This window comes from Megascapheus bottae, chromosome 7 (assembly GCF_031878675.1).
Source record: "Megascapheus bottae isolate mThoBot1 chromosome 7, mThoBot2.hap1, whole genome shotgun sequence".
Classification (NCBI taxonomy): Eukaryota; Metazoa; Chordata; class Mammalia; order Rodentia; family Geomyidae; genus Megascapheus; species Megascapheus bottae.
In genome coordinates this window covers 57,732,921-57,752,516 of record NC_143515.1, presented here as the reverse complement: position 1 = coordinate 57,752,516, position 19,596 = coordinate 57,732,921, and the positions used below count along the sequence as shown (strand labels likewise).

The 19,596-nt window shown below is 41.2% G+C and overlaps 1 protein-coding gene across 5 annotated transcripts in view; it reads right to left on the bottom strand.

The window, feature by feature from the left end:
* Positions 1–15,766, bottom strand: part of Map4k3 (mitogen-activated protein kinase kinase kinase kinase 3) — a 132,548-nt gene extending 116,782 nt beyond the window's left edge. For all 5 annotated transcript variants that reach the window (XR_016536268.1, XM_090337081.1, XM_090337083.1 and 2 more), the window contains exon 1: positions 15,352–15,766. Coding sequence is in view for 4 of the 5 variants with exons in the window: in XM_090337081.1 (XP_090193207.1) it covers positions 15,352–15,447 (96 nt within the window). In the remaining variant the exon portion in view is untranslated. The remainder of the gene's footprint in view (positions 1–15,351) is intronic.
* Positions 15,767–19,596: the final 3,830 nt, after the last annotated feature.

The following is a 19,596-nucleotide window of genomic DNA, read 5'->3' as shown; positions in this document are numbered from 1 at the left end:
TCTGGTAGGATAGATAAGATGTTTCTGGCATCTTAATAAAGAAATCCTTTCAAGTAATTTGGTTCTTGACTTCATCAGCAGCCAACAAAATGCCTTTGCTTCCTCCAATTCTGACCCACTCCTTTCCCTTCCATGAAAGAAACATATGTGAGGAGGGTGAGGGCCACATGTTTCACAGAAGGAGAAAGCAATCTCCTGGCAATGGTCATGGAATGGTTTGGTGGGGAGGAGGACAAGTTGTCCATGTTATTATTATTCCAGAATACTTTCAAAAGCATAAATCACTTTTCTCACAAATGCAATTTACTCAATCATGAGAAACAACAACAACAAACACCTCATTTTTCACTAGAGAGTAGTTTTATTTATTTATTTTTTGAAAAAAACACATTTTCTTTGAAGGAACTTTAGTCTTTTTGAACTACTCTACAAAACACCTGGCTAGCAGGGCCGAAGCATGGCTTTGGGGGTAGAATGCCCCTTCTTTAGTGAGAATTAAGGCCCAAATTCAAACCCCAGCTCTTGGGGTGGTGGGAGGGAGGAATATGACTAGCATAATGTACCGTAGGTCAAAAACAAAGGGAAGTCTGCAAACCCAATAAAGTGGACAATTCTGCTGAAGGTGACATGGCTATATTTAATGTACAATCCTGGCTAGGACTCTAGAATAAAAACAGAGGTTAGAGGAAAACTATTATAACCTAAATGACTATGGAGTCCAGCTGATAATAATGTAACTATGTTGGTACTTAGTTATACAAATACACCATGATAACATAATAAGCTAGGGTCATAGCTCAGTGTAGAATGCTACCTAATAAGTATGAAGCAGGCTCAGGATTCAAGGCTAGTAGGAAATGACTTTTTAAAGATATTCTAAAATAAAAATTATAAAGTATAAACAATTTCATAATAAACGATATAAATATTTTTAACTGCTTTGCATTTTAGAAGCTTTAATCTCAGGCAGATAAACAGAAGGCATTTCTCTTTCAAAATAATTTATCATAGGAAGAGACAATTTCTGGAATGGTGCTGGGGGAGGGGTACTGCTTGGTATAGTGGTAGCCTAACAAGGGTGAAGTGTTGCCCTCAGGCAATTCCAGCACACAAAATCTTTTTTTCCTGCAAACAATGCTGCTTAAAAAACAAGAACACAGGTAGATACTTTCACTGTTATCTTTTTACTTTTGCACTGGGTACTAAAGACTGTGAAGCTCTTATCTCTAATTAATCATTAGAAAACAGGAAGCGGGGCTATGGCTCAAGGAGTAGGGCAGTAGCCTTGAGCTGAAGAGCTCAGGGATAGTGCCCAGGCCCAGAGTTCAAGCCCCATAACCAACAAAAATAATAAATAAATAAATGTTCTGAAGGTTTTTTTTTCCCCCTACAGTCTATTAAATAAATTCTATTTTAAAAATGTACTGCCAAGGGGCTAGGAACAAGGCCTAGTGTTAGAGTGCTTGCCTAGCATGCACAAAGCCCTGGGTTCGATTCCTCAGTACCCAGATACTCAGAAAAAGCGGTAAGTGGTGCTGTGGCTCAAGCGGTAGAGCACTAGCCTTGAGAGAGCCTAAGGATAGTGTCCAGACCCTGAGTTCAAGCCACAGGACTGGCAAAAAACAAAGTGCATTGCCTAAAATACTACAAAATAGGCTACCTTTTATTTCTTATAAAAGCTATGTCATGCTAAACAAACATTCTAAATTTTAAGTACTGCATAATGAAATGAGAAAACAGCTAAAGAAACTCTATAAGCAATACAAACTTCCTGTAAAAATAGTAACTCTGCCCAATAATTTAAAGAACCCTCCAATTTTGGTTTTTGAAAGAAAAAAGAGATTGTCAACTCTCATATAACCACAGTTTACTGGAAAGGAACAGAAAAAACCCACAAAGCCCAACATTCCAAATCCAAAACTTCTTATACGATCAGCAGATTCCAGGAGTGTTAGTGAATAAACATCACAAAACTAAGAGACATGAGACCTCTAAATAAAAATATCAACACTGTGTCAGTGACTGACCATTCGAAGCAAAAGACATCCAATAGACGAACCTGTGTGTGGCCTGTTCTAGCAAAAGGTTTTCCATATCTGCAAGATGCAAATAAACAACTACCCTCAAGGCCAAGAGGGAGGATTACAAAAAGCTATGCCTGAAACATAGATAAGTATTCTATATATGGCACCTGCAGTGATTATAATTATGGTTTTTATTAGTACTTATTGCCTCAATTATCCTCCCATACACCATTTGACATAGCTGAATCTGTTCTCTACATAAGTCCTCCTCGATTACCACTTCCTCTACCAGGTAGTCATTACTTCACTTGTTTATACCTAAATCCCTTCCATTCTATCTCTTTTATTTTATTTTTTGCATTTTTTATTGTAATTAGTAAAAGGGTTACATGATATTTGCCAGATAGAAGGTGCATTAATTCACGTACATTGATACCCTTTCACATGTCTTGGTACCCATTTCCCTCCCCTCCCCACACCCCCCACCCGTCTTGGTTTCCCCCCCCATTCTATCTCTTTTAAAAGAATCTGTTCATGCTGGGGCACAAGTGGCTTGTGCCTGTAATCACATATGACTCAGGAGGCTGAGATCTGAGGATTGTGGTTCACAGCCAGCCAGGGCAGAAAAGTCAGTGAGACATCTCTAATTAACTACCAGAAAATGGTAAGTGGCGCTATGGCTCAATGTAGAGTGCTAGCGTTGTGCTGAAGAGCTTAGGGACAGCACCTAGGCTCAGGGTTCAAGCCTTACAACCGACCCCACCCTCCGGAAAAAAAAAAAAAAGTCTGCTCAATGTTGGGTGAAAGGCTGTTTCCACTTATCCAAGCCATGCACCCCACTCTTGCTGGTAAAATCACTGGCATGTTGTTGGAGATAGATAATTCAGAACTACTTCATATGCTGAGTCTCCAGAGTCTCTGCGTTCCAAGGTTGATGAAACTGTAGCTGTATTATAAGCCCACCAAGCTAAAGAGGCTGCCCAAAAAGCAGTTAACAGTGCCACTGGGGTCCCAACTGTTTAAAAATTGATCAGGGACCATGAAAAGAAACTTGTGCTTCACCAAAGAAAAATATCTAAACACCGAAAAACTTAAATATTATGAAAAAAAGTTGCAAAATATAAAATAAATTAAAAAAGGAAAGGAAACTTGAACCATATGTACCGAGCAAATGCCAGGTCTATCAAGCAGGGCTAGTCCTAGATTACTTGATATAAAAACAACAACAACAAAAACCTACAAAAAATAGTAAAATATAAAAACAAATTAATGTTTTATAGACCCTGGGAAAAAGAATTTTCAGCAAAGTACAAAAATTTAAAGCATTTCTTTCTTTAATTTTGTAATTCTTTACTGTGGAATAGCTCAGGATGTCAGTTCTAAGTAACAGAATTGATAACTGTGTGAGGAAACGTAATTTGGATTATAAAATTCTTGCTTTAATAAAATTCCTTAAAGAGTGAAAAAAAAAAGTCTGCTCTACTTGGTCATCATTGTTACATTTTACTAGCAATTACCTAATTCAATTCTTAATCACAAAATGTTCTCTATTACATAATGCTGTGAGTAAATGTGTAGTATCTGAATATTCAGCCTCTAAAGATGCCAGAGATCACAGCCTGCTTGTCCGGTCTCAGGCACTACACCTATCTCAGCATGGTATTTCAATAGGCCCAAGTTGAAAGATCAACAAAAGTCAGGAACAACATGGTGCTGGAAGGAAGCAGCAGGACCAAACACCTTTGGCAATCAACTGCAGAAAGATGTTACTACCTTCTCTTTACCATCTAAGCAACTTGTAATTAATCTTTGACAATTACTCTAAGGAAATGACTATATAATATAGGCTCAGTGGTCTTTTAGACTTTAGCTCCCATAATTCCCTGCTATGCCTGGCACCAATTACTAATCCTTGAAACCTAAAACTCTATATCTGGGAAGCATACAGTTATAGAGGGAAGAGTGTATGAAAAGACAAAGACATCTACAAGACTAGGAAAGAGACCTCAGAAGAAACTAGTCCTGCTGAGACTTCAGTTTTACACTTCAAACCTCTAAGAATATAATGAAATACATTTCAGTTAATCCACAAAACTGTGATGGAATCTACAATGCTTATGCTGAGAGATTAAAAACCAACTCTGAAAAAGCTACATGCTGCATAATTCCAACTATGTAACATTTTGTGTGTGTGTGTGTGTGTGTGTGTGTGTGGTACTAAGGATTGAACTCAAGAGTCTACTTGCTAGGCAGGTATTCTACAGACCTGAGTAATACCTCCAGCCTCTTTTGCCATTGGGTATTTTCTGGGTAGGGTCTTGCTTTATGCCTTAGTTGGCCTGGACTGTGTAATCCTTCTACTTATGCTTCTCTGTGTTACTAGACATGACAAGTGCATACCAGAACACAGTCACTGTGCTTCCCCTGTAGTTGGGCTAAGAGATGCATCTACTATTTCTGGTCACTGGTTGAAATGGACTCTCACAAACTTTTGGCCTCAGTTGGACTTGAATCACAATCCCCTGGTAGCTGCCTCCCTAGCTGACAGGACACCAGCAGCTACTAGTTGCTACAGTAGCTAGTATGTGTGTATATACACACATATATAAACACACAATATATACTATGTATATATGCTATATACATACACACGTTTTAGATATTTTAGATACTAATGTATAGTAGTGTATATATATATTATAAATACTAACGTTTATTACATATATACACACATTGAAATATATACATATTGCATCACTGCAATTATATGACATATGGAAAAAACAAACTACAGCAAGATAGCTGTTCCTGTGGCTCACACTTGTAATCTTACTCAGGAGGTTGAGACCTATAGGATCAGGTATACAGCCAGACACAGCAAAAAAGCTCTCGAAACCCATTCTCAACCCATAGCTGGTGCAGTGGCATGTGCCTGTCACTCTGGTCTACTTGAAAGGCTGAGACTGGAAGGAGGGCAGAACTGTGGCAGCCCAGGCAGAAAGCTCTATGAAGCTCCATATTCATGGAGGGAAGCGAGATGTGGCAATGCATGCTATGATCCCAGCAAGGATGACAGGAAGCCTAAAGTAGGCAGACTGAAGTTCAGGCTTATGCCCAAGTAGAAAGTGAGACCCAATCCTAAAAACAATCGGTACAATAAGACTGGAGGTGGGGCTAGTGATAAGAGGGAGGCTCACGCCTGTAATCCTAACTACTCAGGAGGCTGAGATCTGAGGATTGAGGTTCAAAGCCAGCCTGGGCACAAAAGAACCTGGGACTCTTCCCTCCAAATAACCTCTAGAAAATGGAAGTGGGGCTTGGCTGAAGGGTAGGGTGGTAGTCCTGAGCTGAAGAGCTCAGGGACAACACCCAGACCTGGGGGTAGGGTGGTAGCCTTGAGCTGAAGAGCTCAGGGACAGAACCCAGGCAGAGTTCAAGCCCCATGACCAAAAAACCAAAACAGTACCTGCCTAGCAAGTGTGAGGAGTTGAGTTCAAACCCCAGAACTGCCAAAAAAGTTTATATAGATATACAAATATACATATACAAATATAAAGCAATGAACTATAAACTGTATCCTTCTAAAATCCATTATTGAAACTTTACTTTCCAATCCCAAATTGCCTGGAAATTGAGCTTTAGGGAAGCAGTTGAGTTTCTTTTTTTCTTTATATTCTTAACTTTTTGGCATGACTGGGGACTAAACCCCGGGCCTTGAGCATCGGTAACTGGTTCCCATATGCTCTTTCTCAGCAAAGTTGTCTGTTGTTTCTTTGCTCACTTGAGCCCCACAGCCATGCTGGTATCTACATTTTTCTTGACTGGAATGAATTCATAGGTCTTTACAATGAAGACTATTTTTAAGTAGCAGGTTATTATTTGCTCTTCCAGAAAAACAATATTTCTAATAACACTATAGGTTTTTTTTTTGGGGGGGGGTTCATTTTTTTCAATCCTGGGGCTTGAACTCAGGACATGGGCACTGTCTTTGGGCTTTCTCAAGGCTAGAACTCTACCACTTGAGCCATGGCACTACTTCTGACTTTTTCTGTGTATGTGGTATTGAAGAATTGAACTCAGCTTCATACATGCTAGACAAGCACTCTACCAGTAGTCCATGCTCCTGACCCATTCTATAGTCTTGGGTTTTTTTCCTGTTTTCTTTTTCTTTTCTTTCTTTCTTTTTTTTTTTTGTCATGGGCTTGAACTCTGGGCCTGGGTGCTGTCCCTGAGCTCTTCAGCTCAAGCCTACCCTTGAGCCACAGCCCCACTTCCTGTTTTCTAGTGGTTAATTGGAAATAAGAGTCTCTCATTCTTTAGTCCCAGCCTCCTGGGTGGCTAGGATTATATAGGATTATAGGCGTGAGCCACCGCACCCAGCTCTCAAATTATGTTTTTCTATAAATGCTTCAAGATTAGAAACTTTTTTAGGATCTCCTAAACAATTTAGCAGTGTTGTTTATTTTTTACTTATGGGCAGAACAATTTTTCTTTTTCTTTGTAAAATGTACATATATAAATACATCCAATAATCCCAAATTTATAACATTGTTTTTATCTTTGGATACACAACGAAAGTGGGTGTCTTTTGAATTAGTCATTTTCCCTCTTTTCATTTCTGCCAGTTTTAAAAAGAGTCCATATGCTCAAGGCTAAAAATGAACAAGGTTAAACTAAAGGGAGTCAGACTTCATTAGCTCAGCAAGGATTCTAAATACAAACTGAAATGTGGCTTACATTACTATTGTTCTACACCTGGAAGCACTCCTTAATTATCATTTACAATATTACTAGAAAAAGTTAGGGATAATGTTTTTAAATTAAAAATAAAAAAAGGAAAAACATAGATGAGATTAAAAAAGTAAGATCTAAAGAGGGATTTCCTGTGCTCTTAGTAGACTCAATGCTGTGAAGATTTCAATTCTCCACAAAAGCTAAGCTGCAAAATCCAACATAATCCAATGAAAAGCCCAGCATGATTTAAGTTATAAAATATAACAAAATAGTACAAAATAATGAACCCATGCAAAAACTGGCAAAATCTTACTAAAATTTAGATAACTGTGCCAACCAATTCCCTAGTTCTATGAATATGTCACCACTGGAGTAAACTGGATCTTGAGTAAATGAGACCTCTTTGTATTCTTTTTGTACTCCCATGAATTTAACATTTATTTGTTTGTTTTGTGGGGCTTGAACTAAAAGCATGGACACTGTTCCTGGCTTTTTTTTTTTTGTCAGTTGTGGGGCTTGAACTCTGGACCCAGGTCTTCGTGCATGCTAGGCAAGCATTCTACCACTAGGCCAAACTCCCAGCCCTGAACAGCCAAGATTTTAACAATAAGAAAGTTCACTAATAAACTCTCTGATGCCACATTGCAACTAACCCTTAAGCTACCACTTGTTAAGTTCAAGAAAAGTATCAGAGGAGATTGTATTAGGTGTTCATCATTGTGACCAAGATATCTGACCCAAACTACTTAAGTGGAGGAATTATTTATTTCAGTTCACGATTTCAGAGGTGTCAGGCTTCATGTCATGGCAGGGAAGACACGATGGTATTAGAGCAGCTCATATTATGGCAACCAGGAAGCACAGAAACACTTACCAGGAAAGGCAATACTCCTCCCTGTTTTCCTCACCTCTTTTCCCCTTCTCTAAACTATTTAATTCTTCCTTAGAAACCTCCTGGCAAAAGGAGCAATGTCCTGAATATTAGAGTTAAAAATTGTCCATTAGTCCACAGGCAGTGAAGAGTCTTTACACAAAGAAATGCAGATGATTTACACAGAAAAAATTGTCCTAAAATTTTAAATTTCTAAGAGTTTAAATGACAATGACCTCCTCTCAAAAAGTCTTATTTGAACATATCTATGTTCAAATCTAAACTTTTTCTCTAGAGCTTAAAGACTAAACTAGTTAGTACACTGTTACATTAGGAATCCAAACCTGTAATCTCAGGTTCAGACAATGATGCATGGCATATAATTTTAGATGGCCCTTGAATAATGCTATAAATATCAAAATTGTCTTGGCAAGAAAAAACACAATTCCCACTCCCGACCAAAAGCCTTTTTGTATGAGTGAACAAAGAACCCAATTTAATCACATTTTGAAAAAGCAACATGTAAGAGCCTACTGGTATACTCACTACAATTTGAGCGTCTCTTATCCAAAGAGCTTAGGACCAGAAACATTACAGATTTTTTCAGACTCAGAGCATATGCATAAATGTAATGTGAGATATCTTGGGGACAGGACTTAATGTGAAACATGAAATTAATGTATGTTTCAATATAATTTTTACCCATAGCCAAAAGATGATTTTAGGTTGTCTTTCTATTATGCCTGCATTCTAACTGCAACCCATCATATGACAATTTTCCAACTGTAGATTCTGGGACATTCTGGATTTCAGATTGTTGGATTAAGACTGTTCAACCTGTACTCGGTCACTATTGACTTAGTTGCAAATGAATGACTTCTTAAGCATATAGTACTATGGACACATTAAGTGTGTTGATTTAATTTAAACTGAATAATCGGTATGTACTAATGCCAGAGATCTAGCATCTATCCCAATTCTACTTCCTCTTCTTAAAAGCCTACTAGAATTTCTTTTTTTTTTTAATTGTCAGGATAATGTATAGAGGGGTTACAGTTACATTTGTCAGGTAAAGCATACTATAATTTCTGTCAAACAAAAGCAATGGTCTTCCTCCACATACATGTAGATGTGGTTTACTCCCCTCATTTCCAGTTGTTTGTTTATTCCACAAATATTTATTGTCTCTAAAGGTGTCTGGAACTCTTGTACTATTCTCAGTGAACAAAATAAAATAGTCCTAGATTTTTCTCCAGTGGGAAGAGACAGGTAATAAACAGTGGGAAGAACTGGGTAATAAACAAGTATACGGGGATACCTGTCATAACGAAAAAAGTTAGCTCAAGAGTAGAACTGAACTATGAAGCTAACAGAAAAAGTCCCTGGCACTTGCAAAGGCCTCAACAAATGCTGAAAATTGCTATAACATGCAGATTGTTTTGGTAGAAAGGAGAAGCCAAGATGCTTATCAGAAAGCATTTTATGGCCAGCTGCTGGTGGCTCACGCCCATCATCCTAGCTACTCAGGAGGCTGAGATCTGAGCATCACTGTTCAAAGCCAGCCTGGGCTCTTATATCTCCAATTAACTGCCAGAAAACCGAAAGTGACACTATGAGACAACGCCCAGGCCATGACTGAGTCCTAACCCCTACCCCCTAAAAAGAAAGCATTTTGTGTGAGCAGTCTTGATTAGATGTTGGGAATGATGATATATTTTCTCATCCTAATGGAAACATTCACTGTTGTGTTAAAAACTTAGTCCTAATTCGTTTTCCTAATTAAGACTCAAAAATGTACAAACGCCAATCTCTAGAAACACAGAAAATGGGGAAAAGAATGCTCCTTTTTTATAGAGTGATTTAAAAAAAACAGGTGAGCCGGGAGTTTGGTCTAGTGATAGAATGCTTGCCTAGCATGCACAAAGACCCAGTTTCGATTCCTCGGTACCCCATGCATAGAAAAAACTCGGAAATGGTACTGAGGCTCAAGTGGTAGAGCTCTAGCCTTGAGAAAGTCTAAGGACAGTGCTCAGGCCCCAAGCTCAAGCCCAGGATTGGCAAAATAAATAAATATTTAAAGATTTTGAACTCAGACAATGACAGTTGCTGGCAGGGTTGTGGAGAAAAGGAACCCTTCTACACTGCTGGTGGGATTGTAAACTAGTTCAGCCACTCTGGAAAGCAATGTGGAGGTTTCTTAAAGAACTGAAAATAGACCTTCCCTACGATTCCGCCATACCACTTCTGGGCATCTATCCTGAACATCATGACCCAAGATATGATAAGGACACGTGCTCAGCTATGTTCATCTCTGCACTATTCACAATAGCCAGGCGATGGAAACAATCCAGATGCCCTACTGCAGATGAATGGATACAGAAAATGTGGTATATATACACAATGAATTCTACATAGCCAACAGACAAGATAAAATAACGACATTCGCAGGGAAGTGGATGAATCTAGAGCAAATCATGTTGAGTGAGACAAGTCAAGACCTAAGGAACAGAAGACGCATGATATCCTTAACATGTGGCTATTAAATCCAAAGAGTACAAGAGCGAGGATTCAATAACTGCATGCCCAAAACTATGGACATGGTAATGGAAATATAAACATAACTATATAGACATAAAAACCTATGACTCTATAGACATATTTTATTCCATAAATTAATGTTTCTATGACATACAAACCCTTAGCTTAATTTTGATTAAGTTCTAATTACTAAGTCCCAGTGATTGTAAATAGAGATTCCCTCCTTGAACACTTGTTTGTGAAACTTGTCATTTAAAATATGATGTAAAAATCAACGTTGATAAATTCTTTAATAAAAAAATTTATTTTTCTAATCTCCCACTTCTATCCAGTTCAGGTTTCCCTCTCTTTGGGTATTACTCTCCCCTTACCAGTAGATGATAGTGTATGCACATTTGTGTTTTTTTTTTTAACATACAAGCACGTACACATATACATTAAAAAAATTTAAAAAACAGGCATATTAAAAGGTGATATCTCAAATGCTGAATATTAATTAGGACACCTAGGCATCTGAAGAAAATAGAGAAACAAACCATATAAATATTGGGAAAGAGGAAATGGGATTTCTACTCCGAGTATTAAAAACCTGAGGCAAAGACTGGGGAGCAGAGCAGGTTAGAAATATTCAATAATAAATAATTATTTATCATTGTGCATCAAGCACTGTCCTAAATGCTTTTCTAAGCATCACTATTTTACACCTGAAGGAACTAAGGCACAGAGAGAAAAAAAACAAGTGGTCCAGGTTCCTGGAGCTGGTTAGTGATGAAAGCAGGACCTGGCTCTAGAACCATTCTTTTATAAGAGTAACTGTGATGCTACTGAGTTAGGCTGTACAGATTGTGAAATATCTATGGAATCATTCATCTAGTAAGAGATTTACTAGCTGGGTCCTGGCAGCTCATGTCTATAATCCGACCTGCTCACTAGGAGGTTGAGATCTGAGGATCATCATTTAATGCCAGCCCAGGCAGGACAGTCTGTGAGTCTTATCTCCAATTGGCCACCAGAAAAACAGAAATGGCATTGTGGCTTAAAGTGGTAGAAAGCTAGCCTTAGGTTAAGTTCAAAAGAGGAGGAGGGATGGAGAGAGGGAGAGAGATGGATAGGGAGAGGGATGGATAGGGGGAATGATGGAGGGGGGAGAGAGAGGGAGAGGGAAAAGGAGAGAGAGAGAAAAAGAGAGGGGGGAGGGAGAGAGGGAGGGAGGGAGGCTGATTTACTAAGATAGAGAAATGAAACAAACCGTTTTGTCTCAAAATCATGATTATGTTAAGCTCAGACGTTGCAAGTTTCTCTACCAGTCTCTTTACCAGTTTCTTTGGAGTCTTTAACACATTTGTGGGCTGTGGAAAATGCTCAAGTATAGAATGGCCAATGTCTGCCAGTCTAGAAGTAAAGATAATTCCAAGGACTCTGGCCTTAGCAAATTGTCAATATTCGGGCTTTGGTTGACAAAAGTTGGCTATACATTTTTAGAAAAGTAGCTGTAGTCTGTGATGAGATAAGTGGTAGACAATGGGCTGGAACAAAGAACTGGGAAAACCCATAAGCCTATATAATAGGTTTCTAACAATAAAGCTAAAACAGATGTCAAGACAGGAAGACTTAAGGGTCAGACTAATAGAAATTAAATTGGAACCATGCCTGAGAAAATATGGCAAGATGCACACACATTTCATATTAGATATTGACAATATAGGACTAAACCGTTTCAAATGGACAAATCTACAGGTTCTCTTTTTGGATCAAGGACTTCTTTGAGAACATAGTAAGTGCTATACACCATTCTCCAGAAAAACACAAATACATGTAACATAAAACCTATTAATTTCAGAGTGCTTTAAGGGTCTTCCGTGGCCTAACAGTAGAACACTAAATGTCAACCTCCTAGTCTCTAGGTAAACCCCAACAGAAGCTACTTCATGACAGACAACATGCAGTTATGGCACTTTATTAACTTTTTGTTTCATCACTGTAACTTCAATTACTTTAAGTCATTGCAAATGGCATTAGCTTGGACCAAAAAAAAAATAAAGGTAACTTATTTGCTGGATAAAACTCAAGTCATTTTCTTAAAGCCAAAAACAAAATTTTCACAATAAAACAGTCCTGAGTAGCTAAGTGATTTTACAAAGTTGCCTGTCTAAAAGATTCCAGACCATCCACATAGTTTGTAACTAAACTATGCTTTGTAACTTTAACTATGCCACTCCAATTATAGTAACTATGTTAGGACTGGAGGCAAGGCTCAAAGTAGAAAGATCTTGATTGGATTCAAACCCCAGTACCAGGAAAACTTTAAAATAACTACAATATTATTACAGTGAGTAAAACAGTGTTCAAAATAAACATTACTTAAAACATTAACCTTCCAATAATTACTATGAATACCTAAGTCTAACTAATTCACTTAATCCAATGATTCAATTTTTAGCACCTAAACACTGACAAATGAAGGTGCAAATCATGTACACTGGTTTTTGAAAACAAAACACACCCCTTTCTAATCAACATAACTTTTTCAAATAGGAAAAACCTAAAGCAAAAAAATGTGAGAAATATGTACCTTTATGACATGATCATGAGTACAGGCTAAAAAAATAGTTTAAGCTTTGGACTATTTATCAGGCAAGGAATATGATGCCAAAAACCACACAGAATTTCTCTGCTCTGGGCAGAATTGGAATTCTGGCAGACTGGGATCAACCATGTATTATCTGATGTTCACTTGGGGGACTACAAAGCAGCCTGGCTGCAGAGGAGTTAGGAATTTAAGATACTACTTAAAGATCCATACTCAGAACGGCCCCAGTTCTGAGTGTAAGGCATTAAAGATATGCCTTATAGTCTCTCCACTGGAAATTCAGTAACACATATATAGAAAAAGCTGGAAGTGGTGCTGAGGCTCAAGTGGTAAGAGCTCTAGCCTTAAGAAAGTCCAAGGACAGCGCTCAAGCCCTGAGCTCAAGCCCAAGACTGGCAAAAAAAAAAAAAAAAAGGACAAATCTTAGAAAAGTGCCTAAAAAAATAAACACTCCATAAATGTTAATAGTATTATCATTATTTTAAATAGGTGATGATATTAATCCATTTATTGTACTTAAACTGTATTGCACTTAGATATATTTAGGAAATTACAGGTTCTAAATGTTTTACTTCTTAATTATACAATTTACCCACCAGCTAGGTTGTTTTTTTTTCCCCCATATAGTAAGTGCCTGGCCAATTATTCTTGTAAAGAAGAACCTACTGTATACATGCCAGCTAAGACTTACATATTCATGAAGTTTTGGCTAAGTTTCCATCTGACATTAACATAGATCTATCCTCAGTTTTCACCAAATTCCAAAATACTCTTTATTCTTCCCAGGACTATCTCAATGGTTTAAGTGTCTTTCCCCACCAATCCACTCTTTATACTGTAGTAGGGATAGTTTTCAAAATCTCAAACCTAATTTTACTACCTTTACAACAATGGCTCCCCTCCCTTCTTACAAGTTCAATCTTCTCACAAAAATTAAAAGGCCTGAAAACTGCCCTGCCATTGCCTCTCTGGTTACTGAGGTCATACACAGGCCTTCCTACAAATCCTCACAGGTTCTTGAGCCTCGGTTATCACTCATGCTCCCTCTCTCCCCAGTGCCCTGAGCAATCCTTCCCACCTTCCCATCTCAACTAAAACCGGATGGGCTCTGGCCCTGCACCCTAACCCTCGACTCCTGCAGCACAAAACTGCAATGAAGAGATGATTTAAAGAGTCATTTAACATGTTCTAGTCCAAAAAGAAATAGAGAACTGCCAAGTAAGATTAGGAATGAGATCTTTTATTGCTAGAACCCAACTGTTGGGATGCCTCCTTAGCTTTTAGCTGTACTCTACACACCAGTAGGATCAGTAGGATCTATGGGTAAACTGATAATGTGGGGGTGAAAAGCAAATCCTTCACAGGATGAGTGTACAACACTGGTTACACAGTATTAAATCTCATTTCCTTCATGCACATCACTGAAGTAAGAGAAATAAACAAAAACAAAACAAACCTCTTACTTCAACGCGGCAAAGTTCAGTCTAAACTTGTCAATGTAAAAATTAAGTTCCTTCCTGCATCCTCAGGTGTTCCATGAAACCAAGGGAGTTCAACTTCAGTTACCAGTAAGAAGATCCCCAACTAAATCAAGGCTGCTGCCACACTTGGCACCACCTTTCTCGCTTGGCAGTCTCGGTAAGGCCAGGAGTTGAGCTGGCCAGGGAAGAGTGATTTAGCCTCCCACATTTAGAAGTGGTCCTTAGCTCTAGGACAGGCGAGCTGTCCTCTTAATGGACTCTGAATTCTAACCTTGTCAAAGCAGTATCTTTCCCAAGTATTTGACTGCCTTAAAAGGAAAAAAAAAATATGGAAAAAGCTGATTTCTATATATCACTGACCAAAAGAAGGAAAAAAAAAAAACCCAAACAACCCTACACATGAACAACGAATAACAACGACAACAAAAACAAGCATCGCCATCCGATTTCACTTGGAGGAAACAAAGTCGTTCGAGTTTCCAAAAAGAGTAATAATAATAATAATAATTACAGAAACTAGCCATGTCTTTCACAGCAGGAAGTCATTACTTCGAAAATTAAAAGGACCTGACCGATGGAGATACTAAGAGGCTGAAAGACCTAGCAAGGAGGTCAGAAACAGCTTGCCCAGTGACAGGATCCTAATAATTATAATGGTCAGTGGACCTTGGTGGGCAGCAGACAGCTCCCAGCCCACGTCGGTGACGCTCCCGGGTGGGTCGGAGGACAGCCACGCAGGGTTGACAGTCGCCGAAGCCCGCTGCCCTGCGCCCGGAGCGTCCCTGCCGAAGCGACGACCCCGGGCCCGGCTGTCCGGGCGGCCCTCGCCCGCCGGCTCGCACCGGAGGGGGAGTGTCGGAGCCCGCGTCCACCGAGGGCCCAGGTGAGGAGCGGGAGGTCCCGGGTCAAACATTTGGCCCTTTGTTCGGTCACCGGCGGCGAAGCCTCCGCGCCGGCTCCTCCTCCTCTTCCTCCTCCTCCCCCGCGGCCCCGGCGCCCGGCACTGGGACGCCGGAGCCCGCAGCCGCCCCCCCCTCCCCGCGGCGCGGCGGCGCCCCCCGCCCGGCCCGACCCGGCTCCCGCGGCCCTGGGCGCGCGGCCCCGGCTCCGTACCTTGTAGACGTCGCCGTAGGTGCCGCTGCCGATGCGCTGAATCAGCTCGAAGTCCTCCTGCGGGTTCCGGCGGGACAGGTCGAAGCCGGGGTTCATGGCGGGCCCCGGGTGCCCCCCGCCTCCCTCCCGGGCCGGGGAGGGGGGGCGCTCAGGGGGCCACACGGAGGGTGGGCGCCGCGGCCGGGCCCCCCGGCTCCCCCGCGGTCACAATCGCTCGACTCCCCGCCGCGGCCGCCGCCGCCGCTCCCCCCCTTCGCGCCGCCGCGGACGACGACGACGACGACGAGCGGCCTAACGTCCCCGCCCCCTCCCCTGCGGCCGCGCCGAACCCCGGGTCACACCCACACGGAGCGGGGAGCGTTCGCGGCCCCTCGCTCCGGGTGGAACTCCAACATGGCTTCCGCCTCCGCCGCTCCTCCCCCGCCCCTCACTCGGCTCTTCCACCCTCCTCCCCCTTCCCGGCTCCCTCCCGACTGCGCAGCCGCGATCCCGGAGGGAGCCCCGCTCCCAGGCTCTCCGCGCGCGCGCGCGCGCGCTCCTGCCCCGCGCGCGGACCGGGACCCGGGCGGCGGGGACGCGCGGGCGGCGGGGACGCGCAGGACCGGACCTGCAGCCTGGAGACGCCCGCCGGGAGCTGCCAGTCCCCCTGGGACTTGGGAAAGGGGGCGGGGACTGTCACCAAGTGGCTCCTTTCAGCTTTGCATTCCTCGAACAGCTAAGTGGTATGCACTGCATCTGGTCCCTGCCCTGTGCAGGTAGAGTGAAGAAGTGGTTCCAATTTGTATAGAAAAGTCCCCACTTTTTCCTTTTGTAGGAGCAGCCTAGAAAGGAGTCACAATCCTTTTTTTTGGGGGGGGGTGCACTACAGAAGGTGAGGAAAGCCTCCCTTACCCCCCACCCCCTCTCAAAGGCAGGTCGGGAAGGCAAATGAGGAGGCACTTAGAACAGACAGATAGATCCTGGGAAGCCGCGGAAGGGGAGTTTGGGGAAGCTGCTGCCCACCATCCTTCGTGGGAGGCTTGAGAGTCAGGCAGGGCAGAACCCAAAGCAGCAGCTGCCCCTGCCTCCAGAGATTGTGGGAACTGCCTGCCAGCCTGGGGGGAGGGGGGAGGGGAAGGTTGTGGTGGGTGGAGCGTAGACTAAGTCCATCCCTCCATCAGAGGTGTAAACACTGGATCGTGTACAGCTCCACTGGTGAGAACTTACCCACCAGAAGCTCCACCCGGTGTAAGACCCAGAGTCAGCATTACATCCAGACTTTATGGATACCAATTCCGCTGTTCCGTGTTCAAGAAGGCCATGTGAGTTTTGGACGGTTAATTTCCTTTCTGGATAAACTGCCCACTAGGCATTTCAGCTCCGTGATAGCCTCTGGCAATACCACACTGCAGTGTTGCTTCAGAACAATGCTTTCCTAATCTCTTTAGGCCCTGTGCTTCCTAACTACCAATATCATCCTAGTGGCTCCTGAGAAACTGGCTCACATCACACCTGTTGAGAACAATACAAGCAAATAATAGTCAAACTATTTAGATTTCACTTCTTTGCATGTTCATTCTTCCAATCATTTTGATTGTCGTTTGTCTGTTTATAATCATTTTGCTTATTATTGTATATTTACCAAATCCTCTAAGAAAGTACCAACTAAAAGATGTTGGAAAATGTTATCTTTACACCCGACACGAATAGCCTTACCTGTGTCCAATTTCTAGTTATTTTAAAGCATTTGTATGACAGAGTTCATACTTGTAACCCTCGCTACTTGAGGGGTGGGTGAGATCTGAGGATGAAGGTTCAAAGTTAGCTGGGGCAAAACACTCCTGTAGGCCCAAGTGGTTGAGCACCAGGAGTCTTGAGCATTCAGGCCCTGAACTGGAGACAGAGACGGGGGAAGGGAAAAGAAAAAGGGAGGGAGAGGTAGGGGGAAAAGAATCACTTAAATTATTACCCTAGGAGTATTGAAGTACTCATTGAATTTCTCTGGCATCTTGAGAATTAAAATTCTGACTATAAATATTCCAAATTACATATCCTGATTCCTCCCCCCACACAGAAGGCACTAGCAGGAAACCTAGCTATGCAAGCCTGCCCTCAGATTGTATTTAGAGAATTGTCCTATTCAGACCAAACATCCAGGATTCCAATAAGTAGACCTAAGAAACTATCCCGAACAGGATAGAGCTCTGCTCTCTTTCTCTGCCTTTTGAAAGTCTAAAAGCCAAATTTTCAGGTTGGAACTTTACACCAGAAAGTTCTAATGGTTTCACTGTTTCGTTTGCTGGGACAATCAGCTGTGCAGATAGTTTGCATTTGCATCACTAATAGACTTCTTTCAAAAAAGAAAAGACATTTCTGCAGGGCTGAAACAAGTCTTTAAAAGTTTTGTTTGTTCCATTTTTGGCAGGACCTAACTGCTCCTTTTTGAAAAGAGACACATTTTCTTGTAAAGGCTTGATTTGCCATATGGGTTACACCATAAATAAAAGAGCTTTTGCAATTAACCGCTCACAAGAAATAAAATACAATACTTTTATCCCTTGTGAGATAATCTTTATAGCCAAATAGAATGCTTCTCTTTCCAACAGTCCTCTAGTTTGCTAGAACACTAGAACACCAATTATGCTTTCTGTGAGTCAGAGAAATAAACTAATCTTTTCAATTCAGGAATTGCTTCTATAGCATCTCTCCTTGACTTACTGTTGCTTGAATATCTTCACTAAAAGTGAATTTGCTGTGCAATTTATCTCATGTGAGAGAGTGTTAGTAAGTGCTCATAATGCTAATAGAAAAAATACTCATGTCTAAGATCACTAAGTCTTACAGGGTATTAGGAAATAAGCCAAGGGCTTTCCATGTGTTGTCTCATTTAGTCAACACAACCATCTCATGGCATATTATCTTGTTTTTATGGAGACTTGGTCAAATTAAGTTACTCACAATAAAGGCTTGAAAGTGTTTTAGGAAGGAGAAAGGGAGAATAATATTTATAATGAAGGTCATATAGAGTTATTAATACAGGCTGGTGGCAGCCTATAAGAAACAAAATATGATTTTGAGAGCCTTAGGCAGACAGTCCTCACTCCTGAAAGACTGAATGATCAGCCCAGTGAGGTAGCTCACATCTGTAATCCTAGCTACTCATGAGGCTGAGATCTGAGGATCAAGGTTCAAAGCCAGCCCGGCATAAAAGGACTCTTACCTCCAATTAACCTTTAGAAAATGGGAAGTGGAGCTTGGCTCAAGGGTAGGATGGTAGCCTTGAGCTGAAAAGCTCAGGGACAGCGTCCAGGCCAAGTTCAAGCCCCATGACCCACAAAAATAAATAAAGAAAGAAAAAAAGAAAGAAAGAAAGAAAAAAGAAAGAAAAAAGAAAGAAAGACTGATCAGAAGAGAAAGAACCTAGGAGATAATTAGAAGATGGAATTCACTGGCTTAGGGAGATGATGGGACAGGCAGAGACACAGTGATATGCAGGCTTCTGGCTTGGGAAATTTGGAAGATGGTGATGGCGTTTTCCATAACAGTGGGAACTGAAGTTATTGGTCTGTGGTAACACTGGATCAAAATGGATGCTTTGTTCCTGGTGTAGTTGAAATGCCCAACGAGATATGTCTGATTAGAGGGAAATCTGTTAGCTTGAAACTTAGATCACAGGGCTGATTTTTAGATTTAGAGAATCGTTATTCAGAGAAAAAACTTTTTTAGTATCCTATGCCAAACACAATACTAGATTCTAGCACTCTTAACAGGACACAGAGCCTGCATTAGAGATAGGAATAGGGACTAGCTTTTACCTTATAGTAAAGTAGATAAATGCGAGCAGAGCCAGAAGAAAAAATCAGATGCTCAGTGAGCATTTCTCAAACCAATGGATAGTTTTAAACCGATATTTTTCAAAGCATGGACTCATCATTTGTATTTAAAGTTTGGAGGTGTTACCAGTAGAAGAGCACTTTCCTAGCATGCATGAGGCCCTTGGTTCTATCTCTTGCACTGAACAAATAAAATTATCAAGCATTTATTTACAGGTGAGGCAGAGCTCTATCTCAGAAGGGGTGCAGCTGAGAATCCTTAGGTATGAGCTCTTAGCATTGTTATTCTAAGCCACTCAACTCAGCTCCCAGATTTACCTATCTCCTAACTCAGTGTTTCTCAGTGAAGGTCTTACTAGCATTTGGGGTGGAACAATTTTTCCTTGTGTGGGACAGTTTCCATGCATTATAATATCCCTGCCTCTCCTCCACA